This window comes from Stegostoma tigrinum, chromosome 29, assembly GCF_030684315.1.
Source record: "Stegostoma tigrinum isolate sSteTig4 chromosome 29, sSteTig4.hap1, whole genome shotgun sequence".
NCBI classification, from domain to species: domain Eukaryota; kingdom Metazoa; phylum Chordata; class Chondrichthyes; order Orectolobiformes; family Stegostomatidae; genus Stegostoma; species Stegostoma tigrinum.
Genome location: NC_081382.1, coordinates 24,017,628 through 24,030,754, shown reverse-complemented (window position 1 = coordinate 24,030,754; position 13,127 = coordinate 24,017,628). Strand labels below are relative to the sequence as shown.

The following is a 13,127-nucleotide window of genomic DNA, read 5'->3' as shown; positions in this document are numbered from 1 at the left end:
GCTGTTCGGATAAAATCATGGCTGATCTTTTCATGGACTCAGCTCCGCTTACCCACCTGCACACCATAACCCTTAAATTTCTGAAAAGCAAAGGAGTTATTTTTGCCTTAAAAGTGATTAACTTTCCTTCACCAATTTCCTTGATATGTACGGGCAGTTAGGAGGATAGAATATTTCTGGCTTAGAATTGCTGTGTTCTTTCTAAACTTTATACTGTTAGCGAGTTTTGAGAAGTGAGTTTTGTGAGTTTTATACTGTTCAAATAGTTATTGATATGGTCGCAAAATTAAGGTGTCTCTGAACATTGATTTGTTTCCTTAAGACCTGTCTACAGTCTTTGATATGCTTGGTTACAGATATCTGCTCGAAGACCTCTGCACTTTCATCCAGCTGGGTGATACTGCACTTAACAGGTCTCATTCTTTACCTATCCAGTCACAACGAAAAAATAACTTGCAATACCTTCTCATTTTGTTCTTGCACTGTTACCTGTCTTTCTCCCCCTCCCCCCAACAAATCCTAAATCAGGCTTTATCCTCTGTTTCCCCCCTCCCCAGCCACTCATTTCTCATCTGCAAGCTGCCCTTCGACAAGATCATCCAAATATACAGTGCAGCTTTCCAAATATACACCAATGACACCAACTATACCTTACCACCATCTGTTTAGACAACTTCACTGTCATAACTATAAGATTTGCTTAATAAGAAAAATGACATTCCAATTAGTAGAATTGGATCTTGAGCTTGCTCCAGAATTTAATAAATTTTGGTTGATCTTCAACTTAAATTTTGCTGTTCCACCAGCTCAACCCTCTCGTCCCTTGATTCTCTGAGTGATTTAAATAATTGCAACAAGGGAACATCCACAACCCTCTGGAGTTGAAAGTTCTAAACATTCATAATTCTATATGTGAAGAAACATCGTATCCCAGCCGAAAAAGATCAATTCCTTATCCTGAGACTGTGCCCCATTCTAGATCTCCCCAGCCGGAGAATGTTTGTCCAATGTACTGACCGAGCAGCAGTTCCAAGTAAATAGTGGGAAAACAGAAGCCATTATCGTTCCCTTGCCACTTCCTCCATCTTTCTCCCTGTCAGCCATCTGAAGTTGAAGAAAACTATCTACAACCATGGTTGTATGTAGATCAGCTTGTATTTGACCCCAAGATGATCTTCCTATCACATGTTTCTATTACTAACAAAAACAGGTTTTCAACTCTGTATCACTGTCTCATTGCTCCCTCTCAGCTCATCTACATTCAGGCCTTTGTTTCTTCAAGAATTTACTATTCCAATCCATTATTGGGTGGCCTCCCTAGTTCTACCCTGTACAAGCTAGAGGTCATTCAAGATGCTGCTTCTGGCATCGTGACTCGCACAAAACACTGCAGACCTAGCTCCACTGTGCACTCTGACCTACTTTGGCTCTATGGCAAGCGATATCTTGATTTTTAAACTCTCATCCATATTTTCAAATCCTGCATGGCCTCACCCCTCCTCATTTCTGTGATCCCTTCCAGCCTTGTTAGCTCCTAGGATGTCTGCACTTTGCCAGTACTGGTCTCTTAAACTTTCCTGGTGCTAATTGGTGGTCATGTCTGCACCTGTCATGACAGTATGATCTGGAGTTCACTCCCTAAATCTTTCACTCCTATACCTCTCCCTTTTCTTTTACAGCACTTCTTTAAATTTACCTCTTACACCAAGCTCTTGGTCATCTTCCATATTATTGCCTTATTTGGATTGGTATCAAACTTTGCTTGGTACCTGCTTGTGAAGTGTCTTTGTGCGTTACTTGTAATAAAGGTAAAATATAAATCAAAGTTGTCATTGTTGTCCCTGTTAATTAAATCTGACCAGCACCCCACACTTCAGATTGTACAGCCCAGGTCAACACCATCAATCCAAGTCTAATACAGATGCTCTACTCCAGCCTCCTTATGTTTTCAACCATTTTGACCACGTTGCTGTATAACTTTTGTCATGATAATCAATTAAGTTTTGTAAATTACATAGACTATATAAAGCTAGCACACGTGCACTGTACAAAAAGAAACACGGCTGCATGGCATTTGAGTTAATAACTGTTAATGCAAAATAAAATAATCACAAAATGTAGGTAGACCTTGAGGGTAACAGAGTTGGCAGTTTCTGGCCTTGTGAAATGCTGCCCATCTGCTCACTGTCAGAGTAAGTTAGTGGTGCATTTGGATTCGTGCCCTAGAGTTTCATCTCTGAGCTAGTCATGTGACAGTCACCACGACAACTCGACAAGACTTGTAAACTGCTGCTTGTAAAGCCAGATGCTCTAGTGCACATGTGGTTTAATTATATGTCGGATTTTTTTTGCAATTATCTGAAAATTTGCTCTGCTGTCTACATGCAAATGCTTAAAGGTTTTAACGTTGATTTAAATTGTTTCAATAGGGTACCTTTGCCTTGCTCATACAGTACTCAAGATAATGGTTTAGACTGTAGCATTACTCCGATTTGGAGTGTTACTCAGAGCGATAACAGTACATTGGAGGCTATTCGATGCATCAAGCCTGTACTGTCTCATTGAAAGTATCTAATTAGTTTTGCCTTCCTGTTCTTCCCCTGTAAATTTATCACCTTTGAGTAATTTGTCCCATTCTTTTTTGAAAATTATTTAATTTGCTTCCACCTCCCTTCCAAGCAGTGCATTCCAGACCATAACTTGCTATGTGAAAATAATGTCTCTTTGCCTCGCCTTTAATTGAAATTGTGTCCTCTAATTATTGCCTCCTATGTTACTGGAACAGCTTCTCTGTCAATATGTTTGATAAATAAATTGAAAAGAAGAATGTATTGTATATAACGTGGGGTAAAATGAGCAGCTTTATCCCCAAATTACAGCCAAGTTGACCAATGAAATTGCGTTAATGATTTTAAAATATGTTCCTGTATTGAACAACAGCAACAACTTGCTTAATATATTAAGCATTCCAAGATCCTTTATAGAGGAGAAAAGGATACTGAGTTGTATTGAGAAAATTTCAGTAAATATACTCAAATGAACATGGTGAAGTGAAGAAATTTCACTAAAAAGGAAGCTTCAGGAAGGGAGTTTGAGAGTATGGCAAGTCAGTTATGAGCCTAGCAATAATAATTGATATAGGTGAGGGACACATAAAAGGGATCCAATTTGTATCTCCCATAGAAATGAATGAAATTTTAGAAATAGATTGGAAGAATTTGTAAACCGATGCAGTGAAATGGAGGCCTGGGTGCCAGCAAAGTCTGATGAAGAGGTTGCCAGAAGGGAAATGTATGATACAGTTTTCACTGAGTTGCTTTTCATGTTTGGTAATGCCTGTGATGTCAGTAGGAACAGCATTAGAGAAGTTAAGTAATAAAAGCGCAACTGAAGATTTTCGGAGTGGTGGGTTAAAACAGAAACATTTGAGAGGTAGAAATAAGTACTCTTGGTTTTGGATAGGATAAAGGGTTTGAGGAATCCACTAAGACCTGCAATAGGTTAAGCAACTGGAAACTTCATCAGTTGCTGAATAAACTACTTGGATTTTGATTAATGTTAAATTAGCGAAAGTTCTGGCTCATCCACAATTTAATGTCTAACAATCAATCTGACAAAAAGTTGGTGTTTGGGATTGAGGCTAGAAGCAAACAAACTAAACTCTTCACTGATGGTATATTTATGTATAATACATAAATAAACTATTCTGGTATCAATGGATAATGATGCCAAAGACTCTGTGAATGGAGAAAAGAATAGATAACAACTGGAATCATGGTATTCCTCAGATGACCGTGCAGTTGGGGACAAATTTCGTTGTGTTATATTTATGATAATTCAGCTGAAATAATCATGGATAAAGGTCACAGTTGCCAATGTGAATTTATTAAAATTATAATTTATGAATTTAATGAAAATGGTGATGGGTATTTACTGATTGTACTGTAATTACTCTGTGCCTCAGGATAATAATTACCTTCCAGGAAAAAAAAATCATGCAATAAACAACGTAGTAAGGTTAAAATCAGTCATACCTCAGTCAGACACTGATTTTGCTAATGTGTTGAAGTTAACAGACTGTGAGGCTTGAAATGTTAACTGTGAAAGGAAACTGATCATATCAGAGGTGAACTGCTTTGAGGTTTATAAATTCCAATGATACTTTTTTTGGAGCGTTATATTGATTCGATATGCTTAGTTAATACTATTACACAATAAGTTTATTAATGGCACTGTATATAAATAATGTGGCAATATTTGTGCTGTCTACAGTATTAAAACCAACAGAAAATTGTGTTTGTATATTTCCTATTTAACACAGTCATTTCTGATATGTCATCAATTGGCCATTTTTATAATTCAGTTCTCCTTGTAAATAAATAGAAGGTGATGGCATAGGTGAGTCCTGAGATCTTAACGATAGAAGTACGGTTGTCATCTCCTTAACTTTAGGTCTGTACTCAGAGTGTGAATGTTCACCCACTGAGGTTGCCTATACCCTACTAGAATGCATAAACATGCACTCCTGCAGGAATTGTTGGACCATTGCATATTATTCATTTGTGTTGTGCTATATTAAAGAAGGTAACCAAGAATACTGATTTAATTTTTTTTTTAGAAATTCTCACTTAACATTCCTTCCAGAGCTCAGGATGAGTCATCATGTCAAACAAGGTCCAATTATCTTTATTAATAAGATTCCATGGTAATAAACACTACTTCAACCACTCTCTCTGTAACTTAAAGATTCAGTTAAAGAACTGCCCGCAATCCAGACTTTTGCTTCATTACGGAAAAGTCTAATAATAAGAATTCATTTTTTGGCCATGCTTTGACTGAACCATAAAATAGAAATAAAATAGTTATCTCCTCATTATATTACTTAGACCTCAGCATTCTCACAGATTGGAGGATTTCCAATAATGATGGAAAAGTGTGAAGATGACATTTTTAGATAAATTTTATTCACATTTGTTGGCTGTGTTTGAAACACTCAAAAGAAAGACAGCTTTTACCCAAATATGTCTTTGTATGGCAATCACTGTTTCCAGTTCATAAAATTTGAAAGCTGCTGACTTTTCCACTTTGAATTCATATTTTTCTCATTAAAATTACAAATTAGTCTTGACTCTCAAAAAGAAATATCAAACATCTGAACGTTAGGAGAGTGCCCCAATCCTACAGTGCATTACTCCGTCTAGTTGCAAGAACATCTGATAGTACCTTAATGCAGTTAGCTGTAATGTGATTAAAGTATACAGTATTGCCTTCACTGAGGACCAATAGTTCTTGTCAGCTGAGATGGATGTAGATCTTAACTAGTGTGTTATGCTGTTATTGTGACCGGGTTGGAAACTAGTTGTTACTGAATATTTCAACAGTAATGCCATTCTGAAGCGGGATGATGGACTGTTAAATCATAGCTTTTAGGTCCATTTTCTTTTGGTTGCAGTGTTAGTTAACAGCGTTGATTCAGTGTGATTATTGCTTAGAAGTTTGGAACCCAGTTCTGAAGCAGGGTCACTGGACTCGAAACATTAGCTCTGCTTTCTCTTCACAGAAGTTGCCAGAACTGTTGAGTTTCTGCAACAGTTTCTGTTTTTGCTTGAATATCTGTTTGGTTTGCCAATGCTATTTCTGTATTATTCAATCTACTTTGAAGTCTCAAAAAGAAAGTGGAGAGGAGGAACTTTGAGAAAGTTAGACACCCCTAAATGTAATGCGGACTTCAACACAACCAATTTGGTTTTCAAATTTGGAGTCGGATAGTAATGGCGATGAATAAAGGGAGGAGGCATAATCCATGTTTCGTGAGGTGTTACAGAAGTGGAAACTGCTTAAGATATTGGAAGGAATGTTGTTCTTGATATTTTCTTGTTCATATGTTGGTATAAACAAAAAGCAACTGAATGTCATGATCCCCATTCATGAGGAATGTTTTCAAATTATGTTTCAAAGGCTGAGGAACGTTCTGGGTACTTGATTAGATATTGCAGTGCTGCAGGTAAGCCTGAGGGTGTTGTCTCAGGTAATGATGAGGACATTGTAGAAATTAACTCCAGAGTCTCAGCTGACCCTCGCAGAGTGAATTTATTTACATGATAAACATGATATAAGAAACACTATTTGAAAATGTGACTTTTTTTTTGAGCACCCCGATTTTAAATTCAAGAATGCATCTCCAAAGGTTCATTACAGATAATGTGCATAGCTTCTAGCAATCACCCTTTAATTGTAGCTCAAGTGCATCTATTTCTTGATTTCCATTTAATGGTCCAAGACCCACGTTCGAGTCCCACCTGCTCCAAAAGTGTGTAATACCATTTCTGTGCAGGTTGATTCCTTTAAAAAAAAATCAGTAAAGCCTACAACTTTACCTTATAATCTCGTGATTGTCTGCAGGAGGAACCTATAACCTTTAATGAAGATGTCTTTGTATCACACCGCTCGAGTGCCATGAGGCAGTTCCTGCAAAATGCAATCCAGCTTCAGCTCTTCAAACAGGTGAGCAGTTAACGTTAAGCTGTTCAGATGGTTGACAGCTCAGTCACCTTTGTACTGAACTGCAAATATGAATTGATTCTCTACTAAGATTGACTGAAATGACTTACTGTCTATATGAAATTCCAATAGTTAACTTTTGGCTGAAAAGCTTGTGATTTCAAAATAATCTGTTGCACTACAACCTGGTGTTGTATGACTTCTGATTTTGTGCACCCCAGTCCAACATCGGCACCTCCACATCATCATTAAAACAATCATTATGAAAGATGCCAAATGCCACACAAGTTATCAAAACAAAATGAAATAGTGAGTGGTGCTTTTAACAAAAGAATTTGACTCTAGTAAAATCTTTACTTAAATGTCTCATCAGTTCATCACTTCACCATGTGTGTAAAACCTGAACTGTAGACAATCAAATGATGAAAAGACCAAATGCTTTGCAATGTAGGTATTCAGAAGAGTGAATAGAATATCTTCGAAAGAAAGCGAGGAGACAGCAAAAATCTCTGGGATGAATTAATCAGAAGAGGCATCATCAAAAACCGAAAAAATGAGTTAAGTTGACCATTTGTAAAGATGTGACAGTATACAGACACAGCACAGCTCAAAAGCCATAACAGTGGTGAAGTGACTCAAGAAAGGCCAAAAGATTCTTGGACAAGCACCATCGAGTAATAAACAAAGTTAGAAGTCACACGACACCAGGTTATTGTCCAACAGATTTATTTGAAATCAAAGGCTTGCAATCTCAAATAAACCCGTTGAACTATAACCTGGTGACACGTGACATCTGACTTTGTCCACCCCAGTCCAACATCAGCACGTCCACGTCCAGGAAGAAGCAAACATGGCTGCCAAGAGGCAGCGATAACAGTTTACAATAGAAGTGACTGATGCAACATTATATTCAAGCCTCAGCAAGAGGAAAGAACTGAAATAAAACATGTCAAAAAGAATTAGGCAGTGATTATAAAACCAGAGGGAGTTTAGAAATATTTCTTTATTGAGTTAAATATTCAAATAGAAACTTTTTGGAAACCTCATTTCAAAGGGAGTGGAGTTTATTTGAAAGTTCACTTCTGTATGTGTGTTGGAAAATTAGATGTAGCTATCACTTCTGTTTATGAGCAGCAGTTTTAGTAGTTTCATAAGCTATGTAGGAATTGTCCAGTTTTCTTCTGAAGTACTGACTTCTACTTTGCTGCTATCATATTGCTTGTAATTTTTTAAATATTATCAGTACCTACAGTTTTTGCTTCAGCAATTAAGTTAGATGAGCCCTGTGGTGCTGTGATGGATTGATCATCAATGTTATAGACCAAAAGTTTAACATTTTCTTTGGCTGTTACTTCTTCAAATAGAATAAAATTAATGAATTTCATTCGTTATTGTATAATTAAACAAATTATTTATACAATATTCAAGTTATAGAAATTGTACAACTTTCCAGTATGTGAATACCTAGATTAGAGTTCCAAACCCTGCAATTTGCCATCATGATGGAAAAACAATAGACTAATGTTCAACATTTTTTTCACAAGCCTCAGTGGACAAACTGCTTGTGCTTCTATTATCCAGCTAAATATAAATAATGCCCATCACTATTTTGAAAATTTAGCAGACAGTTATTTTTTATGTCAAACTGCACTCTAATATTTGAAACGTGCAAAATTCTATCAATCTATTCAGAATTTCAGTCATGATGTAGAATGTTCAAGTTGATCAAAGTCAATGAAATAAACGACCTAAGATTTCTTTCAGTTTGAAACATGCAAGAATCAGCTTCTAATTGTACTCTGCCTTTCTTGTATATGCCAACTATTTATTATTTCGTGTTCATGTTTCTGATGGTATTAGTGACTGCATATAATGAATGAGAGACTTCTACTTATAAATAACACCTTTCTAAACTGTAGCTTTTCATTCAACCATGTATTCTACACTAAAAACAGAAGAGTAAAGTTGCAATAATTGTGTATTTGCTTTTATCTGATTCTTTTAATTTTTTTCCATTAATCAATCCTTCTTAAGTGATTTGACATCATCGAAATTGTAAATACTTTGCTTGCTGTGATATTTTTCTTCCTGAAAATGTTGCACATTTGACCAGTTGTCTTAAAATAACCTTTCTTTTTTAGTTCATTGATGGCCGACTGGATCTCTTGAATTCTGGGGAAGGATTTAGTGATGTGTTTGAAGAAGAGATAAACAATGGTGAATATGCAGGTATAAGACTTTACTGAACAGAGTTCACAATTATGAAGCTGGAAAAATAATTTTTCTGCTGATATTTAGAGCTCTCCTTCGATCGCTCAGCTTGTAGAGCAGAAGACTGTAGTGTGTTGTAAATCTGTCATCCTTAGGTTGCCGGCTCAATTCCAGCTCGAAGGAGTTCCCACCTTCCTTAACAGGTTGATGTTAGGAAGGATGATATGCTAGAAATTTTGAAAACATGGGATGGGTAAGTGCCCTTGGCCAGACGGGATATACCCAGTGTTATTACAGGAAGCAAGGGAAGAGATTGCTGCGACTTTGGCAATAATCTTTGCATCCTCACTGGCCGCTGGAGTAGTACCAGATGAATGGAGGGTGGCAAATATCATTCCTATTCCCTTTCTTGAACAAGAGAATAATCCTGGAAATTGTAGACGAGTCAGTCTTAGTTCTATGGTTGGCAAATTATTTGAGAGGATTCTGTGAGAGAGTACCTATGATTATTTGGAAAAGCACAGTTTGATTAGAAATAGTCAGCATGGCTTTGTGAGGGACAGGTCAAGCCTTACTAAATTCAAACAGTGGATGTGGTGTATAAAAATTTTAGCAAGGTATTTGATAAGGTTCTCCACAGTAGGCTCATTCAGAAAGTAAGGAGGCATGAGATTCAGGGAAATTTGGTTGTCTGGATACAAAACTGGCTGTCCAATCGAAGACAGTAATAGATGGAAAGTACTCAGCCTGGAGCTCGGTGACCAGTGGTGTTCCACAGGGATCTGTTCTGGGTCCCCTGCTCTTTGTAATTTTATAAATGATTTGGATGAAGAAGTGGAAGGGTGGGTTAGGAAGTTTGCTGATGACACGAAGGTTGGTGGAGTTGTGGATAGTGTAGAGAGCTGTTGGAAGTTGCAACGGGACATTGACAAGATGCAGAGTTTGGCAAAGAAGGGGCAGATGGAATTCAACCGAGAAAAGTGTACAGTGATCCATCTTGGAAGGTCGAATTTGAATGTAGAATACAGGGTTAATGGCAGAATTCTTGGCAGTGTGGAGGAACAGCGGGATCTTGGGGTCCATGTCCATAGATCCCTCAAAGTTGCTACTCAAGTTGATAGGTTTGTTAAGAAGGCATATGGTGTGTTGCCTTTCATTGGCAGGAGAGTTGAGTTTGAAAGCAGCATGGTTAAGCTGCAGCTCTATAAAACTCTGGTTAGACCACACTTGGAATATTGTGTTCAGTTCTGGTTGCCTCATTATTGGAAGGATGTGGAAGCTTTAGAGAGAGTGCAGAGGAGATTTACCAGGATGCTGCCTGGACTGGAGGACAGGTCTTATGACGAAAGGTTGAGGGAGTTAGGGTTTTTCTCATTGGAGCAAAGGAAGATTAGAGGTGATTTGATAGAGGTGTACAAGATGATGAGATGCATAGATAGAGTGGATACCCAGAGACTTTTTCCCAGGGCAGATGTGACTATTACGAGGGGGGGGTATAATTTTAAGGTAATTGGAGGACGTTACAGGGGAGATGTCCGAGGTAGGTTCTTTTCACAGAGAATGGTGGGCATATGGAATGCGCTGCTGGCAGTGGTGGCGGAGTCGAATACTTTAGGGACATTTAATTGACTCTTGGATAGGTGCACGGATGATAGTATAATCTAGGGTATGCAAAGTAGTTTGATCTTAGAGTAGGGTAGTGGGTTGGCACAACATTGTGGGCTGAAGGGCCTGTACTGGGCTGTTCTACATTAAAAAAACTGGCATGCCCATAAATTGCTTTTGACTCAGACTGCAAGATTTAGTTTGTAATGTTGGCTGTTTTGCTTTGATTAACTTTCATTGTTCTGTGTAATACAACATATTACAATTTTAAGCTGTTATATTTATGAATCTGAAGACTTTTTTTAACAATTTATAATTAAGATGAGCTTACTACTGTGGCAGTTGTTACAGTAGATTGAAATAATTTTGTCTCACTCTCTAAAGAATATGTATTGATAGTTTTAAAGTTCTTAAAGTGTGAAGCATTTCTGTACACAGTAATTCCATGCTTCTGTCAGCAAATGCCAGTTTAAACTAAAGTTAAATGTTATCAAATGCAGATCTATATGAAAAAATTTCGAAGCCTTTACTCCTGAACTGTGGAACTCTACACCTAAACTTTGAGTGGGATGACTTTAACAATATAAGTGCTGTGCTAATATGTCTAAAATGCACATGAACTTCAGGCATAAGGGGTTTCTGATTCCTTTCTCTGACCTTTCAAATAGTGAATGGATTTGTTATGCCGTTTTATGTATGTGTGTCTTATAAAAGCAGATGGCTATTAAAATCTTGACATGTAGGCGATCGTAAATCCAGAAGTAAATAACTTACCAAAAATGTAAATCCAACCTGTCTGCTTTAAAAGTTTTCATTATTGTTTTTGAATCAGCCACCTTTTTTTATATTCCCTTCAATGCTTCCAACTGGGTTTTTTTAAATTTAAATTGATGGTATGAGGTTGTCACTGGCTAGGCCAGTATTTAATGCCCATCACTAGTTATCCAGAGGGCAGTTAAGAGTCAACCACATTAATCTAGAGTCGTAGGCTAGACCAGGTAAGAATGACCGTCTCCTTCCTTAGGACATTAGTGAACCAGGTGGATTTTTCCTGACAATCAACAATGGATTCGTGGTCATCATTAGACGCTCAGTTCCAGATTTTTTTTAAAATTGAATTCAAATTCCAGCAACTGCCATGGTGGAATTTGCAGCTGGGTTCCCAGAACATTACCTGGATCTGTAGATTAAGAGTCCAGTGATAATACTATTAGGCCTTCATGTCCCATTTTGTAATGTTGTGGTGCTCCACATATACAGAACTAAATTTTACTTGGGTTACAAAAGTAAATTACTTTTCATTAAACAATAGATTGATTTTTACACTAGCATTAGAAAAATAGGCTAGAGATAGTGAAATTTATACTGAATGAAGACTCTGGGCTGAATCTTATGATATGTTAGCAGAGAGTTATCTTCATGAACATAAAATGGGTAGTCGCAGTCTTTTTCCCAGGGTAGAAATTTCAGTTATTAAGGGACAAAAGTTTATGATAAAAGGGGGTAAGTTAAGGAGATGTGAAAGGAAAGCTTTTCGTCCAAAGGGTGATAAGTGCCTGGAATGAGCTGCCACAGGTGGTGGTGGAGGCAGATACAATAGCACTGTTTTAACAGGCATCTTGACAGATGTATGCATAAGCAGGGAATGGGGGCTACATACTGTGTGGAGGCAAGAGGGGTTTATGGTTTAGAAAGGCATCATGTGTCAGTGCAGTCTTGGTGTGCCAGAGGGTTTGTCCCTGTTGTTTTGTTCTGTTCTTTGAAGACTAGTGAGTTTTCTTTCACTGTCATCCAAAAATTATGGCTGTACAATGCCCATCTTGTATCGTGCTGGCCTGATGCTTCCACTTGCCATAGCCAGAAGTACTATTGCTGGGCTACCTTGGGTTCCCTGACACCATGCAATCTTTAAAAGGCTGATGTGCACCCTGTCAAGCACTGTCAATGTGAAACCCCCCTGCGTATTTTATGATGTTTATTGTGATCATGGAAGACGAGAGGAATTTGGTGCTGTATTTTGCAGACAGGGATCTGGAAGCCTTGCGAAGTGGAGTGATGCAGAGGAGCAATGACCCCTTTCTCCAGGATGACCAGAGGAAGCCTCAACCCTATCTTTTGCCAGTCTGGACAATGTTGCCACATAGGTCAATATAGTAATGGGCATATTTGGAGGAACACCCAGTGAAATAACTGTACAGAGGCCAGAATCCTATCACCAAATCACCCTTTATTCACTTGTGCACAGCACTCTGGCTGTGGCCACCCAGCTCAGAGTCAGTCCCAGGAACTGAGGAGATTCTGAATCTCCTGTTACTGTTGGTCAGCCAGGGCTTTCCTGATTGACCCAGGGTAACAACCCCAATCAAAGACCTCAATCACTATATCTGCGCCCCCCCCCCCCCCCCCCCCGCCCCACTCAACCCCAAGTCCTAGGATGTAGGCATGGTCTTTCTCTCGTTGCTTTTCCTGTGATGTTTTTACCCCAGGCCCAGTTCCTCTGTCTCAGACTCTGACATGGGCAGCATGTACGGCTCTGTACCCTGTCTGTTGTGTCCAGAGTGTCTCAGGAGAGTTTCCTCCTCCTCTTCCGGCAGTAACCGTAATCAAGGCTGCATTCATCTCAGACAGGTTTCCTGGACACTACACGGAAGAGAAGAACTTACGGTTTCTGACAGGCCTTCTGACTGTTCTAAGGGGCCAGGTAATGTTTTTACTCCTGCCTGCCCCATTCGCGAGTAACAGCTTTCAGGTGATCCACATGTTTGTTCAGGACTGTTTCACCTGCCTGAACTTTGAGAGTCACGGGACCT

At 38.4% G+C, this 13,127-nt stretch overlaps 1 protein-coding gene across 5 annotated transcripts in view; it reads left to right on the top strand.

The window, feature by feature from the left end:
* Positions 1-13,127, top strand: part of LOC125465413 (DENN domain-containing protein 1A-like) — a 522,997-nt gene that overhangs the window by 413,557 nt on the left and 96,313 nt on the right. For 4 of the 5 annotated variants that reach the window (XM_048558890.2, XM_048558889.2, XM_059638170.1 and 1 more), the window contains exons 14-15: positions 6,403-6,504; positions 8,643-8,730. In XM_048558890.2, the coding sequence (XP_048414847.1) occupies positions 6,403-6,504; positions 8,643-8,730 (190 nt within the window). The remainder of the gene's footprint in view (positions 1-6,402; positions 6,505-8,642; positions 8,731-13,127) is intronic. The other variant, XM_059638169.1, reaches the window with a different exon arrangement.